This window comes from Euprymna scolopes, chromosome 24 (genome assembly GCF_053919585.1).
Source record: "Euprymna scolopes isolate OS-2025 chromosome 24, ASM5391958v1, whole genome shotgun sequence".
Classification (NCBI taxonomy): Eukaryota; Metazoa; Mollusca; class Cephalopoda; order Sepiida; family Sepiolidae; genus Euprymna; species Euprymna scolopes.
Window position 1 is genome coordinate 18,478,276 of NC_136505.1, and position 12,962 is coordinate 18,491,237.

General features: G+C 32.2%; 1 protein-coding gene across 5 annotated transcripts in view; it reads right to left on the reverse strand.

Annotated features, from left to right (window-relative positions):
• Window positions 1-11,706: 11,706 nt before the first annotated feature.
• The window catches only part of LOC145246619 (uncharacterized), a 538,839-nt gene continuing 537,583 nt past the window's right edge, over window positions 11,707-12,962 (reverse strand). For all 5 annotated transcript variants that reach the window (XM_080108293.1, XM_080108292.1, XM_080108291.1 and 2 more), the window contains one exon: window positions 11,707-12,559. In XM_080108293.1, the coding sequence (XP_079964419.1) occupies window positions 11,829-12,559 (731 nt within the window). In that variant the 3' untranslated portion in view covers window positions 11,707-11,828. The remainder of the gene's footprint in view (window positions 12,560-12,962) is intronic.

Genomic DNA, 12,962 nt, shown 5'->3' on the forward strand with positions numbered 1-12,962 from the left:
GATTTGATGTACGTGTTCCATTTAAGATCAGGAGTAACGATCAAGCCCAGAAGCTTGTCAAAACTTGAGGCCTCCTGAAGACGAGAGCCATTCATTTCAATTGATGCCAGATGTGGATCAGAATGTTGATATCATCAAATTTAACACTCTTTTTTTCATTCAACTATAAATAAAAGATAAAAATACCAATTTGTTTCACAATAAATGGAAATGCATCATGGTACATTCAATTTCGTATATTAAATAAAGGCTTTGGTACTTCTGCAGTATAAGGTACATGCTATTGTCAGAATCGTCTAGGCGGTTTACAGAAAATGTTGGAAGGTGCCAAAATGCTGAGGCAATGAAATTAGAGCAGTTAATGAAAAATAAAAAAATAAATATTATTCATTAAATTTACCTTACAATTAATGTTCTTTTTCTTGATTTGAATTTTAATTTTCTTAAAAATTCATAAAACTTATCCAATAATTATCCATTATATTTTCTTCAGAACAAAAACATCAATTTTCATAATAGAAATGAAATATTTTTCAATGAAAAAATATTTTTTAATTAATTTTTGATTAAAATTAATTAAAAAATATTTTTAATTAATTTTTCAATAAAATTATCTTTGCACTGACAAATATATTTTTCATTGAAAAAAATTGGTCAGCGTTTGCACGAAAAAAAAAAAAAGAAAGAATATCACAAAAAAAGGTTCCAACGATAGCACGGGCCTTCTATTATATAAATCTCAAATGTTGGTTTGTTTGTTTGTGTTCATATGTCCACTAAAAAATTGTCAGCCGCATTTAATCAAGACGAAACCAGTACCATCTGAAAGAGCAATGCCTTAGATAAATAATATGTGAAAATTAGAAAAAAAGATTAAGTAATTCTGTGGTAGACCATTTTTTGTAAGGAGGGGTAATTTTTTGCCTCGCGACTTTTGCAAGTCATGCATGCATAGCAAACTGAAAGAATGTTTAAAAACGTTATTTTGCAGTGTCATCATATCATAATTCACCGTAGCCGTGACAGCTAGCACATTAACCAGTAACTGTTTTTCAAACCCAGCAGCTCATTTTTTTTTTGGGGGGGGGGGGCTATTTTGATTAAAAGAAAAGTTGCTTTGATTCATTTATTTTTTTGTTTTAAGGGAGGGGGATCCGGAAAATAGCAACTTCTTTTTGTTTCCCTTCTGTCGAAATATCAGGTGGGGAGGTTCTTTTTTTTGGCGATTCCATTCTTTTGTGGGGCTTGCTTAATAGCGTTAGTATAGTAGCTGTGTCCAAACCAAACTTCATGTTCATCTGGGCAACACCGAATATCCATACTACTCTATTATATAAAGGAAAGATGTCTGTGCTAGTGTGTGCTTGTATGGCTGCTAAAAACTTTCATTATCCACATCCGACTGGATCAAAATCGGTACCATCTAAAAGAGCAATCCGTCAGATCCATAATATGTGAGGATTAGAAAAATAAGATTAATTCTGTGGTGACTAACTAGACCACTTTCTGGAAGGTGTGCGGGAGGGGGGGGTCAGTTTCTGCAAGTCACATATGCATAATTAACTAAAACTGTTAAAAAAAACAACTTATTTTGCAATGTCTTGATGTTATAAGCACTCTTTTGAGTTTCAGGTTTGAACCCGGCAGTCGCGGCTCATTTTTTTTTTCAGTCGCATGGGAACTCACTATTTTGATTGAAAGAAGAATTGTTTTGACTTATTTTTTTTTGTTTGGGTGGGGGAGGGGGAAGGGTCCAGCGCACAACCAATAAAAATTGTTCAATATCCAGACAATAGCTTCTCTCCGCGTCACGTACTTTTATTTTTGAAATTGTTGTGGAGGTATTGATGAAAGCGCTCAATATCCTTAGTATAGCAGATGTATCCAAACCGAGCTTAATGTCCACCCAAGCAACGCTGGGTAGCTATGCTAGTATTCAGTATAAGTACCAATTTTTAATTGAATTTTAAAAAATTTTGTTTTATTTTATACTATTGCAATTTTTATTTATTTCAATAAGTGGCACTTGTGTATTTTAATTTAGAGGACAATTTTTTTTTTATTTTTAAACTTCCACTCGGAACGGAGGGATGGGGGAGATCAATGACTTCAAAATTATAAGCTTTAATGATTGTTTTTATTTATTTGAAAAAGTTTGAATTTCATTAAAAAAAAACAAACAAAAAAAAAACAAAAGAAAGAAAAAAGTTTGATTAAAAAAAATAAAACAAAGTCACACACTTTCCTATAATGATTTAATGAACAAGAAAAGAAATTAATGAAAGTTGTCACTATATGAAAATGTATGAACTCTATAATATAAATCTCACCTGTCTGTTTAAATGTATGTATGTATGTATGTTTGCCTAAAACTTTTGACAGAGGTGATGGGTTTTCACGAAATTGGTATCAACCCTGCAGATGAGAAATATTAAAAAATTGGCTAAAACATTAATTCCTTCACCCTCAACAGGGCACTTTTCTACAGGGAGGGGGGGTCGCTTTTTTCGCCAATATTTTCAAAAGTCATCCCCTTTTTTTGATTGACTAGCGTTAATTTAAACCTTGTCACTTCAGGTTTGGCGATGGATGCAACAGCAAAGATGTCACTTTTTTTTTTCACATTCTTTTGCTCCGTTGGGGTACAGGTTCGAGCTTACCTACTAAATTTTTTTTTTTTTTTTTTTTTGCTCCACACACCCGGGCAATGCCGGGCACCCAGGCTAGTTTAAAATACAACAAAGAAACAAGTTTTATTTTTTACAAAACTAAGCTTTCATAATAAATAAAAATAATCATTAAAATTTATAGTTTTGAACAGTCATTCACTTCTGTGTTTTTTGTTTACTTATGTCTTATATTTACATTCCATACATTGGAATTTGATGTGCACTTTGTAATTCTTATTGTCTTTGGTCGACATTTCACCCCCCCCCCATATTAAAATGTATGTCATCCCATTGTTACTCTTTTTTAGGTCATTTTCCAGGATCCCAATTCTTTGATTGGAATGTAAAGTTGATTTCCTTTGTTTAAATTATGTCAACAATCGGATTTAACATCAGGCTTTGCCCAGATCCTGAATTTGCGTTTGTACAATGCATCTGATATTTTCCGGTATTATCTGTCACCCATGCAATAATAGAATCTCCGGATTCATACGGTATGATAAGGATTGACTGATCAATTTATCAGTGCTCAGCATATTCCGGCAGTTTATGTTAACTGCCAGTCGAGTTAAAACCAACGTTTACAGAAATCAGATGCGCGAAGTTCAAAAGTACCAAGTTTTATAAAATAAAGGTTTCTTTTTATAAATTGTAGCATTTTATTTATTTTTTTTTTTTTACTGCATTTTTCATCCCAAAGCACAGTGCCATTTTGATATAGGGGGCCACTATCTGGGACATAATTTGTAGGGATACTAAGTAGGGAGTTGAGCAACAAGATGTCTTTACATTACACTTAAAGCAGGAACACGAAGGGAATTCCAAAGTCTAGCAATCCTAGGGAAAAAACTATTAGAGCAGAAGACTTTCTTGCATCTAGGGATTTCTATTGTGTAGGGGTGCGATTTTGCTGCTTGTCAGGTTTGTTTGGTGTAGCCAATGGTAAGCTGGTGTTGCAATAATGCAAATGCAAAGATTATCAATAGAGGTGGAGAGAGTCCTGGAAATCTGGGGAGACATATTGTTACCCAGACTCCAGAGAACACCATCGATTGCTGTCAATAAGCAATCTCTGATGATGACCTGTGTGAAAACTTCTAGTGAGTGGAATAATAATAAAAAAATAATAAAAAATTGCTAAATAAAACAAGAGTTATTTAACGGTTCATGACAAAGACCTCAAAAAAAAAAAAAAAAAAAATCAACCGCAGGGGGGTACATTTCATGTTAAACTTACTGCACTTTCCTACTCCATCTACAAAAAATGAATACAACAAAAAAGGAAGAAAAAAAATAATTAAAAATTTAGTGTTTATTCAATAGTAATCTGAAAAGTCCCCCCCCTCCAATAAATTGAATAATAAAAACGGGGTACATGTCTGCTTTTTCATCAGCATAAGTTTTAGTAAGAAAACCAAAATTAAAATCGATACATCCAATGAGTTTCAATCTCCAATTAATTAAAAGGGCTGAATTGGTCTATCAGTTAAAAAAAAATTTTTTTTAAAAAGCCAATCGAGATTTTGTGTTTTTGAATTTATGTACTTTTTCCTTCTACTTAAGTGTTAATAATAATTAATAAAAATATTTTTTTGAATAAAAAAAAATTTAGAAAGCACAATGAGTTTTAATCTCCAATTAATTGTCTATCAATTAAAAAAGAACAAGTTTTAATTTCTAATTAATTGTCTATCAATTGAAAAATCGAAATATTTCCTGTATTTTGAATTTGTTTTTCAGAAAATAAACAAAACAATCCACAAATGATTCCATTTCCACAAGATGTCTGCCATGAATGTGAAAATGGTGGCAGGATCTGAACATGAATAACATTCAAAATTTTTAATTAAATATTCGGTTCTTATTTAGAATTTAACCAAATTACAAAAACAAACCTGCAGAAAAATCTTTATGGTGCATATACTCATCCTTTGACGAAAATGCCATATTCAAAATATCACAAATTGATCAAGTAATTTTATTTTTTAAATGATTTCAAGTAATTAATGTGAAATGGCTGACCTCATAAGTTAGAATTATTATGGACTTATGTGCCCCCCCTTTTTTTTTGGCAAGATGACAAATTGCGACGGTCCCTTTCAGCTTACTCGTAAAATTTGATTTTCTTAGTTAAAAATAAAACTACTTGATCAATTTACATGATTTTTGGAATATGGCATCTTCTCTTATGCGATAAATATGTAAATTAAAGATTTTTTTTGTATTTTTGTGAGGTTGAATTCTAAATAAGAACCAAATATTCTCATTACTTGAATAAACGGATAGATGTATCAGGCTTTAAGGGTTGGATAGATAAATTCTGTGAAAAATATTAGAATCAAAAACAATTTTCATAATTTCTACAAAAGCAGGTTCAATAATAACATCTATTTCATTATTGGTAAAGTTCAAATAAAATACGATTTTGTTAATAACGAAATCAAAGCCTTTAACAGATGAGCAAGAATAATTAAAACTCCATACATTCCAACTCACAATTTGAGCTTTTCAAAAAGTTTCAAATTTTAAAAGATGAAATACACCAATTTTCTAATATACCACTTTTCAGGCATTTTAGATTCCCCTTTGATTCAGTAAAAAATAAACAAACACGTTCTAAGAAAATTTTAATATTCCTGATAACATTTTTTAATTTATTACAAAATAAAACTCAAATTTCATTTTTATATAATGCTTTTAACTACTAAGTTTTTAGATGTTGATTGATTATTTGTTTTATTTGTATTCTTCGGACTACTGTTCTCATCTTGAGTGGAACTGTATGGAATTTTGAATGAAACCATTCATTTGATCTACGGGTGTAGCATGCTCTCGTTTTGGCAGTCATGACTGGGTTGAAGTCCTCAGTAATTTGCAATTGTATTTGGAGTGCCACTCGCATTGAACATTCAACCTCCACGAGTTTAACTTTACAACTGAATTTTACCAAGTACTTTATCCACTATGTCAGGAGTCCTTACAGACAATTCTAGTACAGATTTTAGAAGCTTCAAACCTATTTTGTTTCTAGATGTATAGTATAGTATATTATCTATAATTAATTATGAATATATATATATATATATACATATATATATATACACACACACACATAAATATATACATATATATATATATATATATATATATACGAGGGGCGTGCAATAAGTAATGCCCCTGACTCACTTCCAGTTGTCTGATCTAGCTGAAATTAAGCATGTGCAATGATTTATATCTCTACGGGTTATGTGGCGAATTACCGCTCTGAACTAATTGCGGCTTCTGTTTTACAGGTGTTTGAACTGAGTCAGGTGTGAAATGGAACCTGTTGAATGTCGAGCAGTGATCCGGTTTTTGTATTTGAAAGGACACACACCACAGGAGACTTTTGATGAAATGAAAGAAACTTATGGTGATAATGCCCCATCATATGACCTTGCAAAATGCTGACATCATGAATTCAAACATGGCCGGAAGTCTGTGGAAACCTGGTCCCCCCCCCCTTCTGCCATTGATGAGGCATCTGTCCATCAAGTTGAGGCTGCCATTTTGGAAGATCAGCACATTACTATTCACCAAATAGTCCAAGATGTCAAGATTAGTACAGGGTCTGTGGAAACTATCATTCATGACTATTTGCAAATGCGTTGAGTGCTCGAGGATGAATTTGGAGATGTGCCAAGAAGATGAGTCAAAGTTTTTCAAAAGACTGATTACACAGGATGAAACCTGGGTGCATCACTGATCCAAAGACCAAAGCCCAGTCAATGCAGTGGAAGCACTTGGACTCACTACCTCCAAAGAAGGCAAGGGTGCAGCTCTCCGCTGGCAAGGTCATGCTCACAATCTTCTGGGACCAGGATGGAGTAGTGATAACAGATTTCCTGGCAAAGGGTACCACAATTACAGGAACCTATTATACTTCACTTTTGAGGAAATTAAGGGAAGCTATTAAAATCAAGAGGCGGGGCAAGATCAGCAAAGGTATCCTCCTCCTGCAGGACAACGCTCCCGTCCACAACTCGCATGTCGCCAGATCAGAAGCACGAGCGTGTGGTTATGAAATCCACCCCCATCCTCTCCTGACCTTGCACCCTCTGACTTTCACCTCTTCCCAGCCATGAAGTTGTTTTTGAAAGGAAAGCATTTCCCAGATGATGCAGCCTTGATTTCTGAAGTCACGTCGTGGTTGGAGAACCAACCTGGGGTGTTCTACAAAAACGGTCTCCAGAGCTGCATAACTCTGGGTGGTTCCTATGTAGAGAAAGACTAATAACTGTGCCAAGTTTCATTGCTCTACTGCTATGGGAAGTGGGTCAGGGGCATTACTTATTGCACGCCCCTTGTGTGTGTGTGTGTGTGTATATATATATATATGGCACAATCACATTGACACATGGAATCTCATCAGATCACCGAAGTTAAGCAACATTAAGCCTGGCCAGTATCAGATGGGTGACCATTTGAGAAGGATAGACACTGTAGGTACTGCGCAGAGTCATAGAAATTTCCAGGTTGGTATCTGGGGGTGCATTAATTCAGTATGAGAGATGCATCCCCATTTTTTAAGACATGGATCTAGGAAAAGGAAACTGATGTAAAAACCCGCAGTTCACTGTATACTCTGTCCTGTGGCAGTCATCAGCACTGACAAAGGTTAGCAGTAATACCCAATGTTATTTGATTATATACTTGTGTATTATATACTGTAAAATATATTGTTACTAATTTTTAATGCCATATTCCGGAGTTCATGTGTGTGTGTGTGTGTGTGTGTGTGTGTGGATGAGAACAGTAGCCTAAAGAATCCAAATAATATAAATACTCATAATTTTTTTAAACTAATATATATAAGGGTAAAATAAAAAAGATTTAAAAAAAAAAAAAAAACTTTAAATAGAAATTGCAAGCTTTCAGTGTTTATAGCAAAGATGAGTTTTAGTGTTTAATTTAAGAGTCACTGCAATACTACGATTCTACTAGCAAGTAACCCATTTAGCTTAAAAGTTGCAAAGTAATTTTCTGAGGAAAAAAATTGTTTCTTGTCTAAAATTCTCCCATATTAAAAAACAAATCTATATGATGTACGTAACCATGACAAAACGAAAATATCATATTCCAAAAATTTAAATTTATCAAGTACTTTTATTTTTAAATAAGAAATTAAAATTCTATGAACATCTAATGAGTGACTGCTCACCCGCTATTTTGAAAAAAAAAAAAAAAAATCTAAAAGATGCAAGGGAGGTAACTCGACAATAAATCATACTTAGATTTATGTTGTAATGCCTACAAATTTCTATTAATTGCTTAAAAATGATTTTCTTTATAAAAATAAAACTACTTGATTAATTAATATGATTTTTGGAATATATTTTTTTATTTCATTATGGGTACATCAGACAGATTTTTTCTTTATTTTGATTCTTAATATAGAGAGAATTCTGGACAAGAACTAAAAGATTTCTTATCAAATATGGTACAAGTTTTTAAGAACACAAGTATACTCCAAAAAATTTTTTTTTTTTAATTAAATTTTAAATGTGTCCAAATATCAAGTTGCATCACATCATCTCTTGGCTTTTTACATCCAAAGATGTTTATAGTTTAAACCTAAAATTGTTTACGTGTGGATTTTTAATGTTTTTTTTGGGGGGGGGGGGAAATTCATAATTATTCATTTTATGCAAATAATATTCGATTTTTATATAAAAGTAATATTTCAAGTGATCATTTTATTTTCATTTACCACAAGATGAGATTTTAAAGGATGTTTCATTTGTTCAAAGACTGCCTTTTTTTTTAACACTGAAATTTGGCTTTCTGAATACAAGACTTCCAAACAAACATTCATAATTGGGTGGCTGATTATACTGCCAAAATAAATTTTGTATTATTTGTTTTGCAAAGATATATGTACCAGCATCAAGTTTTTTGATATCATGCAAATGAATTTTTTGTTTGGGATACCTAATTTAAATAAATATTTTTCACACATTATTTTTAAACTGCAATAAAAAAAAAAATTTTTTAAATGAATTATTAATCTGTTCTTTGCTTTTAACAGATACAAAATCATATTAAAAAGAAACAACAAAAAACAATAAACAACAAACACAAGTTTAATATCTTTTCAAGTGTCGTTTCTTTTCTGATCTCCAATGTTAGTGAAAATTTTTTGATGCGTATGTAGATTGGTAATGTTTTTAAATTAACGCGTTTCAGGTAAAAACATTATGTACTCATATGTTATGCGGAAATTAGCATAAATTGTAAAAATTACAAAAAATGATTTAATAGAAACATAATTACAAGTAAAAATATAATTTATTGAATTGAGTTTTATCATATGTTTTAATGTGGAAGAATTTCATAATTTTTAGAATTTGTACTACTTTCGACATAACATGTAAGTACGTAATGTTTTCACATGAAATGCGTTGGGTTAAAAGACCACCAATCTAAACAAGCCCCATGTTTTGTTTTATTATTAATTAAAATTATTTAAAAATTTGTTTTTATTTACGGTTTCCAAATATTCTTAACTGTCAGAAATGAGTTTTATTATATAAGGCAATGTGTTATTCCACAAGAGAAAACAACTTGATTGACTTAATCATGATTTAGTCTTCAAGATAGCTGGTAGCTAGCTTCAATTTGCAAATGCAGAAAATTGGAGAAAAAAATGTTAAATAAAATACAAAGTAGTTGTTTTCTTGAAACACTTGAAACACTACTTTTCTACAAAATAACAAGTCAGCATCAAATACAATCGGGATGTTTTACTAAGAATTGCTATCTCAAGCTGTTGCATAAAATCAGATTATCTCTTGGTCCCCTAGATCCAAAGATATGCATAGTTTATTTCAGTGGACTTTTAATGTTTATCAACAAAACTTCATAATCATTCATTTTATTTTTCTCCATTAACATTCATTTGTCAGTCGAATGGTAATATCTTGATGATTGTTCTTTTATCATTTAAAGTATTTTTTTTTTTTTGCGTTGCTATCAAAAAAATTACTTTGTATTAGATACTTAACAAATAATAGGTGTTTAGCATGAGCAAAAAATAAACATGGCTACACATCGACAAGAAAATTGTGCAGGGGCAGATAACTCAACATACGTTGTCCAGAAAAATGCACAAATAAATAATAATAAAGTTATCCAGCCATGTACATTTCTTGTAGAAAAAAGATTAACCGAGTTATCTGCCCTTATGTATTTTTTTTTTTTTTTTTTTTTTTTTTTAAAGATGCACTAAACGGATGATAGTTTTCAGTTAAAAGAAAAAAATAAATTGTTTGAGAATCATGCTGACCCCCCCTCCCCCCAAATAATTCTATTCTAAATAATTTTCCATCAATCATTAAGATATTATCAGTGATAGAGTTTGTTTCAGAGTAGGGAGATAATGAAAATTGTCATTCAACCAACTTCATTCCAATTCAGATTTATTCCAGCTTTAAAAACACTTAAACGTTTTAACATCTCATAAAAAAAAATGGATATTAAATGCAAGGCACAACATCAAGGCCCCAGGATTGTTTTTTTTTTGTTTTTTTTTTTTGCCAGGAAGGGGGGGGGGTTATTTCTTATTTAAACATATTCTCTTTGTTATTCATCACAAAATCATATACATATTTTTTAGGGGGGGGGTGCAAGGAGGGAGGGGGATTTTGATATTTTTTTTGTTTTGTTTTTTTTTTTCATTTTCTATTCAAACATACTTCCATAATCTTTTCGTTATTAATCACAAAAAAAATATCCATGTTTTTTTTTAAATCTTTAAAAATATAAATTCGTTTGTCGTATAATGAAAGAAGATGAGAAGGAAGAAGAATGAAAACTAAATGTAAAGGGGGGGAGGGGTAAGAAGGAATGATAAGTAAAAATAGATTCAGAATCCCCAGATGAAAAAAAAGGAAAAATGTTGAAATTACAACGAGAAAAAAAAAAATTTACTAAAAATTTAAAAACTAAATTCTTTAAAGTTCACTGTTCATGTATTTAAACTACTTTTAAACATTTTTATAGGAATGTCTTATGAGGGGGAAACAGATTGGAAACTCACTTGATCACCTTTCATAGAAACAACGATAGAGACCTTCTGTACTCCATCAGTATTTCCATTAAAAGTTGCTCGACTGAGCTCCAATCTCATTTTCCTCCTTGAAATAACTGATCAGCAATAACTATCTTCCTATCACAACAGAAAAACAATTCCATTTCCAAAAAATGTCTTTTCAAGGGCTTCCCTTCTATGGAACACCTTACAGCAGGAGTGCTTCTCTACAAACTACAGCACAGTCTTCAAACCTAGCGTCAACAAATACTTATTATAAGCTGTCACCATAACTTTGTTCATTCTGTTAAACATTCTAAATCCTTTGATAATATTCTTCATCATTCAACTGATAATCAATCCATCTCGTTAACTCTTATCCTCGAATTGCATTTGGTCTTGATAAGTGGTGATTCATAAGAAAAAAAATTATAATTTTACATAGAAATGTTCTTTTGATTCTTTTGTTAATTAAAATTATAAATGCCGTATGAAAGAGTATAAGAAGAGTGACAGAGAAGAACACAAAATGCGTGGAAAAGTTTGTCTTTTTTTTCTTTCTTTTTAAACTTTCAGAACTCTCCTTCTCAAATAATAACAATAATAAGCTCTAATTGCTTCCAAACTATTTTAGGCTTTCAATATGATCGACTTTTCTAAATTTTGTATGCATTTTCTTTTGTGTTAAATTATTTTATTTGGCAAAAGGCTATAATTTGAGGAAGGCAAGACAAAAACATAACGGAAAAGTTTAAGAAAAAAAAAAAAAAATTGGGGTGGGAATTTTCAAGGTTCATTGGTTTTTTTTTTTTTTTTGGTTTTTTTTTTCATTGGTCCATTTATAGAATCCAGCAATTGCAGATAAATGATAAATATTTTTTTTTTTTTAAATCAATTTTATTTTATTTTCACAATCCTAGCAACTTTTTCCTTTAATTCAATAATTGTTTGCATTTCTTGTGATTAGAGAAAAAAAAAAAAAAAAAAAAAAAAAAAAACAGATCCATCAGAATAAGAACGGTTGTTCCAAAAACCATAAAAACATTTTTTTTTCTCTCTCTCTTTCTCTCTCCTTTATCTTTTTCACGACATTAAATTGTGATTATCATATTTGCATCGACAGCTTCTTCTTCGGAGGCATCCACAATTGTAGAGTCGACTGTCGTAGCAGGAGAAGGTGGAGACATTACTCCGTTAACAGGGGATTCTGCTTCAGGCACATGAGCGCTGGATGGACGCGAGGCAGGACGAGGAGGAGGCACTGGAGGTCGGTTAGAGACTTTCGGAGGGCAAGAAGGTTTAAGCATATTATCAACGCTGGACACAGGTTTATTTGACTCAGATGGCAAACTGACAACTGGTGCATCGGTGGAAAGCGGAACAGGACTAGTTGGGCCCGAGCTGGCAGCAGACGCAGGTGCAGCGGGTGAAACAGACACAGGAACAGGGGAAGAAGGTACGGTAGGGGCCAGAACAGTAGGAGCAGGTCCAGTGGTAGCCGGGGCAGTAGGAGCAGGTGCAGCGCTAGTTGAGATGGTAGGAGCTGATGCAGTGGTAGCTGGAACGTTTACACTTGAGATGCCAGTTCCAAGAGAGCTACCAGACATACGATTGAATTTTGACCCAACGCTGCTAAGATAGAATGGCTTTGGGGTTGTGAGTCCAAGTATCCGGCTCATACCACTAAAACTGCTGCCTGGTCCAACGGAATGAGGTCGTCCCCCAATTCGATTATTCTCAGGGTTGCCACTCTGATTAGATGGACTACGATATTTGGCAATTAGAGATTGGAGACGCTCATCACTTGGCAAAGATGAAGAATCTGAAATTAAAAAAAAAAAACTAATGAAATAAATCATTCCTTCATTTTAAATATATTTATATATTAGTAAAGGGACGGTTTCAATATTCCCCCCCCCCCCGATTCCAATATAATTGCCAATTTATTAAACCAAATTCCTGATTCCGATTCCTCATAAACCCTAAATATTTAACTATATAGTTGTTACATTTTTATGGGTTACCGTAAAAATAATACACTTCTGAGGGACGATGTATGGATTCTAGTTTTACTGGTTGTTTTAAAATCAATAAATATTTATAATTTGATCATTACTAACCAGCAGTGGAAGATTTTGTTTTAAAAATCACATAAAAACAGGCAATTAAATGAATTGATTTTGGCATCGTAAAATAGGCACAAATTTTTCCACTATATATATATA